Genomic DNA, 13,516 nt, shown 5'->3' with positions numbered 1-13,516 from the left:
CCTCCCCGCTCTGTGGACACATTTCTAGGGCTAGTATAGTTCCCCTTCCAGGTCCCTAGTTTGGAGACACACTAGTTATTTCACTTCATGGCTCTACACTCCTGGCGTGGAAAGTCGTGAAAAGTAACTGAGGTCCGTGCAATTGGGTGGTGCCTATATAAGTGACGGCCGCAGTAAGTAATCTGCAGCTAGATATTGTCTCTGCCAGATAATGCATTACCAGAGGTATGTAACTTGTTCATTAACACTGTTGTTGCTCTCCTGGCTATATTCCGCTCTGATCCAGCTCTCAGTGGGGCAGTTCCACTGGTGGGTCCTTCTCAAGTACCGGCCAAATCCTCTCTGACTTGTTGTGATGCTTTTCTTGTGCCTGCAGCAACTCTACCTCTACCAAACCAAAAGGACCTTGAAGATTGCTCCACCAACAGCTTCTGTCCTTGGATCCATCCTTTGCAGCTGACTATGGATCCATTATAGAAAGTGACAAACTTTCCTGAAGATATATGCCAGTCTATTCAGGTCTAGACATGAGGCAGAGCAGGTGGTTGAGGAAGGATTGCCATACATTCCATTGCCTGATCCTGAGTACTTTGGCCTCCTTGCAGAGCTCTTGGCTCAGATGCCAACCACATCCAAATGATGAACTTATTCTTCGATGATGATGATGATATCAGTGAGTTGGGCAGTATTCATCCTCCTATTGGTACAAATGTGGAGGACAATTTAGCCTTATGGAATACCACTTAGTAGGTGGCCTTGTTGCTGCTGTTTTGTCCATAGGCTGCTGAATCCATGCAGTTTCCTTTACCAGTGGAGGAAACCACAGCTAACCTCACAGAAACCATGCAGCCTCACTGGTAAACATCCTTTGCAATGCATGCCTTACAACACATGCCATTGCCCCACATTTTTTACCCTGCAAAATCTTTTACAACGTAGGGCTTTACACCGCAAACTATTACAACACATTCCCCAAAGTCACGCCCTGGTGGGGTTAGAATAGTAAATTGTGTTGTAATGGGGAATGCGTTGTAATGGATTGCGTTGTAAAGCCCTGGGTTGTGAAAGATTTTGCGGAGTAAGAATTGGAGCACGCGTTGTAAAAGCATACGGGGTAAAGTGTCCTATTCGGCTTCACTCCTCTTCCATCGAATCCTTGTTTCTATTCAATGAAGCTGTGATGGGCCTTCCTCTTCGTGATAAAAAGCAATCCAGCTTCTGTTTCAGCTGTGAATAACAAAATTGCCCATTGCTATCATCTGCTGCCTGGTGGCCCAATGCTCTTAATGGGTCACGCATCCTTAAAGAGTCTTGTTGTGCGGCTTCTTGCTGCTCTATACAGAACCCTGACTCTTTACCGCCCATTCTCCCAGTAAGGTGTTGATCAGGGCACAAGTCCTAAATAAAGAAGTGGGGGGACGCTCAGAGACAGGAAGTGACGTCACGACAGGAAGTGATGTCACGGAAGGTAAAAAAAAAACCTAGAAGTGGGGGGGCGCTCAAATACGTGAAGTGACGTCACAACCGGAAGTGACGTCACAAAAGGTAAAAAAAACACTCGATCTACACTTTGTGGTCCTCTGCTGTTGTTTTGCTTTTATGGTGTATGTGTTTTCAGAGGTTATTAAAGGGGTGTTCTTTCGCTTAAATAACGACCCTGTCTGGCCATTGCATCTTTATTTTGACTGTTAAGACGGCGACAGAGCATCCGGTGGCCTAGTTTTTCGTCTCATACCAGATGCCAAGCATGGCTGTCTGTACCGACCTTGTTATGGGGGCTTGGCCGTCCCTGATGCAGAGAGGCCCGGTATTTTCAACACCCTGTAAGAGTGTAGGAGCAGTGCACCCGAAGGCTACCTCACAGAGAATCCCCAGCGCCATTTGCTGCAGCACACAGGAGTTGACAGACCGGCGTGGCGCCTTCCCAAGCAGAACGTCACGAAGCACTTGCCACAGACACGCACAACTGGCGGCCGAGAGCCTCCCATCAGAGCAGTAAACCTCTGCAGGACTGACTTGGGAGATCGACGGGGCGGCCGGCCGTGAGGGCGAATACCGCTATAATTTAAAGCCCAGCTTTTGCGCAGGGGGGACGGCGTCCACCCGGTAAGACCCCTTAAAATAAGTGGGGGGATGCCGTCCACCCGCGTGGTACCCCGACTCGAGCCCTGGTGTTGATATGGTTTGAAGAAAGGGGAAGACGATTTTCTCTTCGAATATCCTGACTCTTCAATCCACTTACTCAACATTTCCTTTGGTTTGTTACTCCCTTGGCCCTGTGGTAGGTCATACAGATGGTGGTTCCAGACTTTCGTGAACATATTTGTGACCATTTTGCTGAAGTGGACTGTGATGGGTAGGATGCAACCAAACAAAATGGTTCCATGTTAGCTCTTGCACACTCAATTCTATAAGTCTGCCTCTGAGGGCATGGGTAAAAAGAAGAGGAACTGATGTCATTGTTAACTCTGGAGTAGAGTCAGAGCTGTGGTGCCACCTGATAGTACAGGAGAGCTATACCCACTTTTCTGAATCCAGTATTGTGCCTGGCGGAGATTCAAGAAGTCAGAAATCTGCAGGTAGAGTATCCAACGGGAATATTGATACCAAAGGTAAGTAACCCTTGATCTTGGTCCTCCTAATCTGTGTGCCATACATGTCTAAAATTAAAGTTCGTTTGAGTTATCTTAGATGCAGTTGACAGCACACTTGGAATTACACTAACATTTCTCCCTTTTCATTTGCAGCCAAGAACAGGGTATTGATTAATCTAAAGAAGCATGATGGGCCATGCACTGGGCCTCCTCTGCAGCTTATGAAAGCACCAGTTCCCTTGATTTCTCCTGCTGTTTTACTAGAGCAACAAAAGGCTTTGCAGCTCATTCAAAAGGATCTCACCATCTTGCAACAGCATGCAAAGTAAGCAGCATACGTTTCGTGAGTGCGATTGGTCGTACCTATAATGCAACTCATCAGAACCGGATGGCCAATGTTTTGGAAAATCTTTCAGTTTTAAGTCAAGTGGTTCCAGTTTCTTTATTGTTAAGTGAAAATTGTTAATTGGTTTTGTTATTTCAGTTCTTAGCGGACATTTGTAAATGTATCCCAGCCAAACATGCTCCAGTAAGCTACTCTCCTGTCACTCAAAGCAGAAAGGTTAAGGCTACCTCTTGTATTGGACAAATTTAAAGCAGAATAGTATGACATTTTGTAGTGTCACTATTTGTCAGATAAACCTCTTTATTGGATACACGGTTTATTTAATTATTAATGTAATTATATTTTTGGCTTGTGTAGCAGAGATATCCACCATGCTCCAGCTTCAGATCCTTTTCTGATGTTCAGGCTACCCCCATAAAACAAATTGATATACATTGATTCTAAATGTTACCTGTTTAGTCAGTAGCTATATGGAACATTTGGCATCGCTTTGACCCTCCTAGACCTGTGTTGAACACCCATTGTAGAGTACATTAGCCATGTAACCTTAACTTTCGTTGAGCTTGTTTTATAAGAACGTAAGATGGGTAACTGTTCTGTACAAGAAGAGACCTCACCCTATCCACAGACATATTAACAAGAGCGTCAACGGCTTTAGTTGGCACATTTCTTTAATTGCGCAAAGTGGAAAAGGAAGCAAGTTTGGTACCCAATTCATCAAAGGTCAGTGGACATTAGTTTTAAGACTAAAGAACAGTTGAGCATTGACCATCAATATATTGGAACTCTGTCCACAGTCACTTTCAAAACATGTAAATTGATACTTGTATAGCGCACTACTCACCCGCAAGGGTCTCAAGGCGCTTGTACGAATACCGCTGTGGAACCCATCCTGGCTTTCCCTGTGAGGTGTCCACTCCTGGGCACCCCCAAGGTGGAGGCCAGGCATCCTTAGCGTTGTGGGGGCCGTTGTGGAGATTAAGCAAGCTATTGCCCAGAGTTGCAGAGTGGGACTCCATGAATGGAATAGGCACCGAGGCGAGAATGATCAGGTCCGTGGAATTTTGAGCCCAAGACCCGCCGAGGCGTGGAATTGAACCCTGGTCCCGGGCTAGACCTCTGCATCAGGGTCTGCCGCTCTAACCATTGAGCCACACTTCTCCACAAACATGCAATGAGTTTTCCATTTATGCTTCAAAAGCTAGTACTCAGCACTCCCTTAAAGGGAACATACTTTTCACACGTGTCAGTGTCAAGAAAGATGAATGGCAGTTGCTAAATAGATCCCACTCAGGCAAATGATATAACAGGCCATCAATCCGATCATATCGATACAGCATCTTTACTGTTCTCAAAAAGATTTTCTTCCAGTGTTGCTGGTAAACAGTAACACAAGGCTGTGCCTCTAAAGCGTTTCATCCACTTGCCACTTCTTCAGGGCGACAATCCGGCATACATACATTTCAATATATCTGAAGTGGTAGTTAAAAACATTTCTATTTATATTCTAATTAAAAAAATACTTGAGTACAAAGTCAGTGATTTAAGGCATAAAAAGCAAACCCTACAATGAAATCCCTATCTGGCGCTATAAACCTTGATGGTAATGTGACTTCATACAGCCAGAGATGTGAGTGCCTGCTGTCTCTCTCTTCTGCTGGGGCACAGCAGGACCTCTGCAGTTGTATTAGTTTTCAAGCTGCAGGAGAGTACTGTCTCTGATCTGGAGATCACAAACTGCTTTTTTCTTCCAGGACTGCTGCCCTACAGGAATCACAGCAAGTAGCGTTGGACTTAGAAATGTTGGATACAATGCCCAAACTCTACATTAACAGAGAGGATCAGATCAGTATGCCGCTGGAGTGCCGGGGAACTTCGAATAAGAAATGTGAGGGTCCTTCGCTCGTGACAGCCAAGGTTTGCCATATTACCTGATTTCTACTACTGCTAATAATGATAATGACAATAAAATATTGTATTTCTTTTGTACCTGGTGCTTAAATCTGCTAATTCTTATTATTTCGAACCAGGTGTTGACATTACCAAATGCAATGGTTCTTAAGTTGTTATCCTCAGAGGGATTACATGTTCACTTGACCCAACACAGTTCAAGTTTATTGCCCTCAGGTTGCACAAAAATATCAACAGTGAACACTTACGCTATTGATCCAACTTGCTGGCTAATGGCTGTTCCTATCATGTTTTTGTTTTGTTCTATCTGTTGTAATTCTTTTAATTGGTAACTTTATACCATTATGCATTTTTGCTTCTCTCATGACTTGTTTGTGTTCCCTACTGTTACTTGAGTTTGGTCATCAGCCACGAGTCCTTGTTCGGCATGAGGCAAGTCTTACTTCTTTGTCCAAATGACAGTTTCTGGAGGACAGTGTTCTTCTAGTTGCCTTGCATACTCTGGCTGCTGTAGGGCATCTGTGTTTGCCTGGTTTCCGTAGTGGATATTTATTTATATATATTATTGACACCATTGTTTTCACCAAGGGCCCTTCTTTTTACTGAGGGACTTTAATACTACAAGGGCATGAAGCCTAAGACTACAGCGTTCATTTTCTTAATTCAATTTTTTTAAGAAATCTTTTTTATCGGAAAACAAATATAAAGTACACCAGGAAATGTATCATTAAATGAGGATAGTATAAGTCTTATTGGAGTTCCACTAAACAAACTGAAAAAAATAGACCTAGTGAGCAGAATATAAAGGGACAGGCACAAGAGAGTGAGGCACCCAAGAGAGATGAATCGAGGACTAGCGAGGCGGTAAAGATGCAGGAGGCACACAGGCGGGAGAGTTAGAAAAAAGAGGAGCAGATAGAGAGTGCTGAAAGAGAATACTGTATGTACAATACTGTATGAAATGAGTACTGGGAGAGAAGAGAAGAAGATGGATAGTTAAGAGATAGTGGAGACGATGAGGGGAAGAGAGAGAGAGAGAAAGTGTGAGATAAGAGAGTATTTGGGAGAAGATACAAGAAAACAAAGCAATGTTGAGAATGAAGAGCACGAGAAGAAAGAGGACCACGCAAGAGAAAAGAAGAAGGGTCAGTGTTGAGAAAGAGCCGGGAGGCTGCAATGAAGAGGAATAAAAGAACATGAAGAAGAGAGCGTGCAAAGGAGGACAGAGACAGACCATACTGGCAAAAGATGGAATCGGAAAACCAATTAGACAAGGCACCGAGAAAAAGAAAGAAGGAACCCTGAAAAAAGAGACTACGCTGCAAAGAGCTCTGAGGAGAAAGAGAAGTGCTACACTGAGGAGGAACATGGGCACTGAGGACAAGGGGCAGGGGAGATTAATAAACGACGGCGCCAGGTACAAGAAAGGGAGCACAAGGAAAGCGCTGCATTAAGCGCAAGAGAGAAGAAGCAGTGACTAGAAACCGACATCCAACGCTGGGAACAAAACCGGTGCATGAGAGACTGTAGCAAGAACTATGCAGGCTCTACTGAATACAAGTGGCAGCACAGAGGCAAAGATGCAGGCACTGCCAAGGCAAAGAGTAGAAACGGGGAGGGGACCACTCAGGAGAGGGGTAGAGGGGTCCGTGGGGACACAAGATACAATAAGAGAGAGTGCTGAGGCCTCTAGAGAGGGGCACAGGACAGAATCCGCCAGATAGAATCCGATGGGTTTATTAAAGTGGCGCTTTAAGGCACGTGGTGCAGACGTTTCCCCAGGAGGCACTTTTGGGCAGATGTTGGCTCCGCACATGTGTAGCACAGTAGATTCTAAGCGTATATATGTTGGACACGTGGCCGTCCAGAGTGGGCTTGTGTCAGATGTCCCTGGCGCACAGTTGTGGCAGGGGGTGATCCAGGACGGACCATGTTTAGTGTGAGATGCCTTTGGCTGTGCAGGCCAGGCTGGTGCGGGTCCGTGCTGTGCGGTGCCTGGAGGGGGGCTCAGTGCGGGAGCGCATCCTCAGTCTGACTGATGAACCCTTTACCCGAATACAGCACTTTCCGGCTAAGTGCCTAGAGCCGGCATATGTCATAGACGGCGCCCAACGCGCCTGCATAGGTGTGCGGGTCCACACACTCTGCGCGTTACCTGCGGTTTGGACTCGTTGTTAATGTGTTCAAAGCTTCAGTAAATGAAGTGCTCCGGCAGAGGTCGCTTATCAAGTAAACAGTACAGCGTGGACGTCAGCGCCTGCTGCTGTTTGTTAGAAAGTGTTACTGATCGGGTCACGCGTCTGACGTAGAAATGCCCCAACGAGACACACTGCAGGCCTGCCCAGTACCGTGCATCGCATGCGACTATAGCGCATGGTAGAGCTGGTGCCCGCATCAACGCACTATCATGCTGTTGCCAATCAGTATCTTGAATCTAGCTAGGTGCATCGAAGCGCTACAGCAGAGTCTTGGTTCAGCTGCCAGAGTGTGAGCCGGGCCCAGGAGAGGCTGTTCGCCATGGAGAGCTCAGCCTGGGCCCAGCTATGTTGTCTAAACAAAACTGTTACACAGTAGTGTGAAAAGTAGCTGTCCTCTGCCCCCCTAGGCCTCCCTGCACTGTCCGTTCCCTTCAGCGGGCCCACGGTAAACCATGCTCGTCGTCATCACTGCTGTCTCTACGTTCTTACCGTTCAGTTAAAGTGTTTGCTATATTTGACACCTTTCTCTTTGAGAATGACAGGCGGTATTCAGTCCATGCTCACACTAGATTGCAGATACAACTCCAATCCATCTTTATGCGGAAATGGTGACGGCATGGCTTTGTTACCAATGCCTCATATACCTGACAGCTTCACATGTCGAGAGGGTGAGTTTGTAGCGTCGCGTTGAAATGGGTTAAATTCGATACAAATTACTACTTTCTGTAATTTGAAGTTTTGAAAACGAGTGCAGACAGTGCAGCGCTTTCATTTGCCCATTGGGTGGCAGTGCAGGGCTGGTTTTCACCTCGCGCCCCGATGCAGGACTTTAAGGCAATGCAAACTTTAGAAGCAGTTTGTTATGTGCTCTTGGAGCACAACAGAACTGGTCCATATCAAATCCCAGAGGGGGGTGTACACGGGGCACATTCCCCCTCCCCCCTCCCCCTTCAAAATATGTTTTTATTTTCAGGTTTTATATATTAGAAGAGTGGGCGTGCACCCCAATAATAATCCAATTAAATCCTAACTTGAAGTGAGTTTCTACTATTGTAAATCTATTCTATGCGTGCATTCACGTGAAGGGGTGTAGCCCTGCGTCCCCACTGACATGAAAATGAAAGCACAAGGTTTGTGGAAAACCAAAACCTATGTGAAGCACAGCTACAGGCAAGGGTGCCTCTATTAATGTACACGACTGACGAGGTTTAAGGAAATAAGAATCAAAAACACATATGTGTCTATTTGAGATGAACAAACATCATTTGTTATTTAGTTCAAAACACTGTTTGAAAAAATAATCAACCCAAAATTTTGTTACACTCTCAAATGATGTTGAAGAAAATCATTGCCATGAATCATCGAGAAACGGAAAACAATTTAAAGCAATGTTTGGCCTATATACAAAACACAAGTAAAACATAGATCCCAATGCATTTCGGGTTAAAACTAAACCCTTCATCAGGGATGCAAAAATTATCGCTGTAAATCAGTAGTCTGTCTCTTGACGTCCTCCATGCAGAGCTACAACACAGAATTAAGGTATGATAAGAAGTAAATATTTTATAGTGACAAAAGGAGATACCAATAGGATTTGCATTCGTGAGATAAGGTGATACACAAAAAGGTAGCAGAAGGAAGGGAATGTGAGGGAGTGTATAGTAAAAATCTCCACCCAGCGTTTTAATAGTGCTGATGTCATCATTAGATATACCAAATGAGATGTTAGCTTGAGGTCATCTCACCACCCCTGTGTGAATGTCAAATACACAAATTATCGAGCTGACTTACCAATACCCTCATGTAAGAACAACTGCGTGACACCAGTTGAGCAGCTAGGGGTGATAAAAAACATCTCCTAGTTGATTTCCGCTCCGTTATGCAGTAGCGACTCAACAAACATGCTTGCCTACATAGTACTGCCGAGTGTCTTACCCGTAGGGGCTCTGTCACTCTTCTAAATGTTCCCGTAGTGAAGTATAGCGCAATGCAGTGAAACCGATCCTCAAGGCCAACCCTATAAAAGAAGGCGACACTGTTGCAAACAACTGTAATAATTCCATGCACGCGAAGGTACTATGTATAAGACTCACCGCGTTTGAACCATCAGCCACACACTTCCGTAATCAGCAACCAACGTCCGTGGAGTACGTAAAGTACGCTTGTGACGTACAAAAACTCTCCTCGCATATTTAAAGAGCCTGAATCATGGACACGGAAAGAGTCCTCACGCTGTCCAAAATGTCCGTGAAAAAAGTAGAGTCTAAACTAAACTTTATCCCACCAAGTGGGGCAGACAAAATACACCGAGCGCGAAACCCAGCTAACTCATCATATGTGAAGACTGTGCCTGTTGCTATATAGGTACTGACTTACGAAAACACCATCTTGAATACATAATAAATCTCATACTGCAAATCAAGAGACATCCCAACGTAACAGACTCAAAATCACCTAATTAAAAAGCTACTCTGCTCCAAGGCACCCCGAACCCAGCCGCCCGAGTGCCCCTGACAGCGCAACCTGTGCCCAATCCTACTAGCCTATTTGCCCTGAGCAAGTGACCAGGAGCCCAGCTCCCACAGCCACGTGGCCTGCTAGCCAGCAGCCACCAACCGGAGACCCCCTGCCCCTCATTGGATAACATTGGGCCTAACTACCTCTGCACCCGGCCGCCCCGGTGCCTCTGAGGGTGAACCAACTGAACCTACCTGACCCTGGGGGACCCCTGAGTCTATGCCCAGAACCCGAACTTCCCCAGCCGAGTACTCACCTGGCAACCGGTAACTCACTTCCCTGCCAGTGGATAACATCTTAGTGCCTATTTTTGAAAACTTAAAATATTCACATAAAATCAACCGAATTCCGAAGTACTCACCTGTGATCAAGAGAGAAGCCAGTACTGCATCTTGTCGCCCAATACTGAACCGCAAAAGTAATCCTAGTCAGGTTTACTAGTGACTTGAATTTTCTCCATAGGAATCCATTGTGTGCTTTTCTGTGAAATTTCTTCTAAGTGTCTACTTTTGAAAACTTGAAATATTCTTTAGAAATCATACCAAATACTGAAACGTAATTACTTACATGTTTTAAGCTGCAACCCCAGTGGTGGACCTAGGAGCCCAGTACTGGATTACAAAAGTAACAAGATCGTACTTTACCTGCAACCTGAATTGTCTTCCATTGGATAACATTGTCAGATTTCTGTTGAAAAGTTTCTAAGTGTGAACTTTTAAAATAGCTTAATATTCCTGAAAAATCACTGCAATAACTAAAATGTTTTTACTAAATTGTTTTCAGCTTAGACCCCAGGACTGAATCTAGGATCCAGTCCTGGAACCACCAAAGTAATCTACAAAGTAATCAACTGTGTTTATATAGAAAAACCCATTGAGCTCAATGCTAAATTGTGTGTAGAATTGTGTTGCCTACTTCAACCCCTGTACCTATGGTGTTGACATAGTTTATTGCCTTTCTGCAAAGTACTCATCTGAGACCTCTCATATTGAGAACAGTATATTTTGATACCTGTTGGTTCTAAAAATAAAACAACTATATCTTTGATATAAAAACAATTGGCCTGAAGTTTAGTCTTTGAGTGTGTGAAACCTTTTGCTGACTGAGTGTGTACAACAAATGCTTTACACTCTCCTCTGGTGCTGCCTTACTGCTCGACCAAGCTACCACTTTAGAGAGTAAGGTCACACCTGGCTTTAACCTCTGTTATACCTCTGGGGTTTGTGGACTCTATACATACTGTACCTTATGCTGGTCCAGTATATACAGAGCCACTTTCTCACAGGTTGGCCTTGACGATCATTTTCACTGCATTGTGCTATACTTCACTACGGGAACATTTAGAAGAGTGACAGAGCCCCTATGGGTAAGACACTCGGCAGTACTATTTAGGAAAGCATGTTTGTTGAGTCGCTACTGCATAACGGAGCGGAAATCAATTAAGAGATGTTTTTTATTACCCCTAGCTGCTCAACTGGTTTCACACAGTTGTTCTTACATGAGAGTATTGGTAAGTCAGCTCAATAATTTGTGTATTTGACATTCACACAGGGGTGTGGTGAGATGACCTCAAGCTAACATCTCATTTGGTATATCTAATGATGACATCAGCACTATTACAACGCTCGGTGGAGATTTTTACTATACATTCCCTCACATTCCCTTCCTTCTGCTACCTTTTTGTGTATCAACTTATCTCACGAATGCAAATCCTATTGGTATCTCCTTTTGTCACTATAAAATATTTGCTTCTTATCATACATTAATTCTGTGTTGTAGCTCTGCATGGAGGACGTCAAGAGACAGACTACTGATTTACAGCGATAATGTTTGCATCCCCTGATGAAGGGTTTAGTTTTAACCCGAAATGCATTGGGATCTATGTTTTACTTGTGTTTTGTAAATAGGCCATACATTGCTTTAAATTGTTTTCAGTTTCTCGATGATTCATGGCAATGATTTTCTTCAACATCATTTGAATTGCTAAGAGTGTAACTACATTTTGGGTTGATTCTTTTTTCAAACAGTGTTTTGAATTAAATAACAAATGATTTTTGTTCATCTCATATAGACACGTATGTGTTTTTGATTCTTATTTCCTTAAACCTTGTGTACATTAATAGAGGCACCCATGCCTATAGCGGTGCTTCATGTAGGTTTTGGTGTTCCACAAACCTTATTTCAGGAATTGTGTAGCGTTCAAATGGTGTTCCCTCTGAAGGGAGGAGAGAGACATACAATCTCAATTCTCCATCAGGTTCCCTATCAGGTGTGCCGCCCAGTAGTATGTCTCAATATCTGAGAGGGCTACCTCTCCATTATTTGGGCTTAATTTTAATGTCTTCAGAGCTATTATGCGTTGCCCTTTGTTCCAGAGTAGGGACCGCACCTTACCATCTACTTTAGTGAACACATCTTGTGGAATATGGTAGTACCTGTTCTGGAGGACATAAAGCAACTTAGGAAGAGTCATCATTTTGAAAATGGCTGCATATCCTAGGAGTGTGAGGGGCAGCCCACGCCACCTCTCAGCATCCTCCTGGAAGTCTGAACCTACTTCCCAAGGTTCCTATTTAGACAGAGCTCCCTATGGGGTGTCATCCAGATCCACAAGTATTGAAAACCCTCCTGTGTGACAGTCAATTGCTGCAGAAGCAAGACCAGGCCCACCAGTGTACTTGGCTGATAGAGCACCGACTTCTCCTAGTTTATTCAGTAACTGAAGTGCTCACCGTACTCCTCAAAAATGTGGAAAATTATGCAGAGAACCCTCTCGGGTTAGATAATATATAACAGGATTTCATCCACATACAGTGCGATTTTGCTGCATCTCCATTGATGGCCGTAACCCTGAACCCTCTTAACCCGTGTTGGCTTGCACTATATATGCCAGGGACTCTATTGTGAGGACAAACAGCAGTGGGGAACAGAGGGCATCCCTGTTGTGTCCCCCTCTCGATAGGAAACTCCGCGGACAGTGTCCCATTCACCCTTACCGCTGGAGTCAGGCCCTGATACAGCAGTGACACCCATTTCCTGTAGCAAGGGCCGAACCCAAACCTCCTCAAGGTTAGTTCAAGGAATGGACAGTGGACCACACCTAAAGCCTTTTCCCCATCAAGTGCAAGAAATATATGAGGGGTTTACCGGTCCGTCACCTCCTCAAACCTATTATGTTTCCTCAGGCTATATCATGTTTACCTATTTGGCATAAAGACAGACTGGTCTCAATGGATCAGGGGAGAGGGGAGTAATGACGGGTAGGAGAGTTATGACGGGTAGGAGCCTAGTGACACGTATGGTCGCATTAAAAAAAATGTCTGTGTTGAGTAGGGAGTAACCACGCGTCTAAATAATATGCAATGTGGGTTGTGTCGTTTAATGATCTAGCCCTGTAAAACGCCTCATGGCCGTACGCATTCGCACCCTGCCAACCAGGGGCATTCCTCAAGCCAAGCCCAGGTCTACTCAATACATTGGAAAAAGTAGGATTTGCCCTGATAGTGAGCCTTGAGTTTTTCTGGGTATAAAAGCACACACTGAAGCTGGAGCGCCCATCGCTTGGTTTAAATGAGTCAAAGGTTCAGCACTGTTTTTGGACCTCACATGTATAGTACAGGGATTTTTGAGTATTCGTGGCAGACCTCCCCCTCAGCGAGACCTCTCGTAGGATCATGTTGCGGTCCTGAAAACTCAGAAACCTTGCAATGGTGGACCGGGGAAGGGTATGTGGGGGGTATCCCTGGTGGAGGTCTCCCACCTATGTCTCTGTGTGCATGCTCTATGATGAAGCAGGATGAGAACTTTTTACTGGTGGGAGGTTCGCCTTCAGCAATTCGCCCAAGAAGGCCCTCATGTCTGTGCCCTCAGTCCCCTCTGGGAATCCCACAATGCACATTTTGTTGCATGGTGCATGAATATCAGAATCCTCCAGTCTCCAGACTGCATCC

The 13,516-nt window shown here is 44.8% G+C and overlaps 1 protein-coding gene and 1 long non-coding RNA gene across 2 annotated transcripts in view; one reads left to right on the top strand and one right to left on the bottom strand.

Annotated features, from left to right (window-relative positions):
- The window catches only part of LOC144817870 (uncharacterized), a 31,635-nt gene extending 22,443 nt beyond the window's left edge, over positions 1-9,192 (bottom strand). The window contains exons 1-3 of the long non-coding RNA XR_013606991.1: positions 9,143-9,192; positions 8,985-9,066; positions 8,841-8,884 (exon numbers count right to left, since the gene is read on the bottom strand). This is a non-coding gene — a long non-coding RNA (uncharacterized LOC144817870). The remainder of the gene's footprint in view (positions 1-8,840; positions 8,885-8,984; positions 9,067-9,142) is intronic.
- Positions 1-13,516, top strand: part of EPG5 (ectopic P-granules 5 autophagy tethering factor) — a 582,198-nt gene that overhangs the window by 299,045 nt on the left and 269,637 nt on the right. The window contains exons 26-27 of the mRNA XM_078674745.1: positions 2,748-2,919; positions 4,695-4,857. Of these exons, the coding sequence (XP_078530871.1) occupies positions 2,748-2,919; positions 4,695-4,857 (335 nt within the window). The remainder of the gene's footprint in view (positions 1-2,747; positions 2,920-4,694; positions 4,858-13,516) is intronic.

Source organism: Lissotriton helveticus, chromosome 2_1 (genome assembly GCF_964261635.1).
Source record: "Lissotriton helveticus chromosome 2_1, aLisHel1.1, whole genome shotgun sequence".
Lineage (NCBI taxonomy): Eukaryota > Metazoa > Chordata > Amphibia > Caudata > Salamandridae > Lissotriton > Lissotriton helveticus.
Note: the sequence above shows the minus strand (reverse complement) of the source record. Positions and strands in the feature narration are given on the sequence as shown.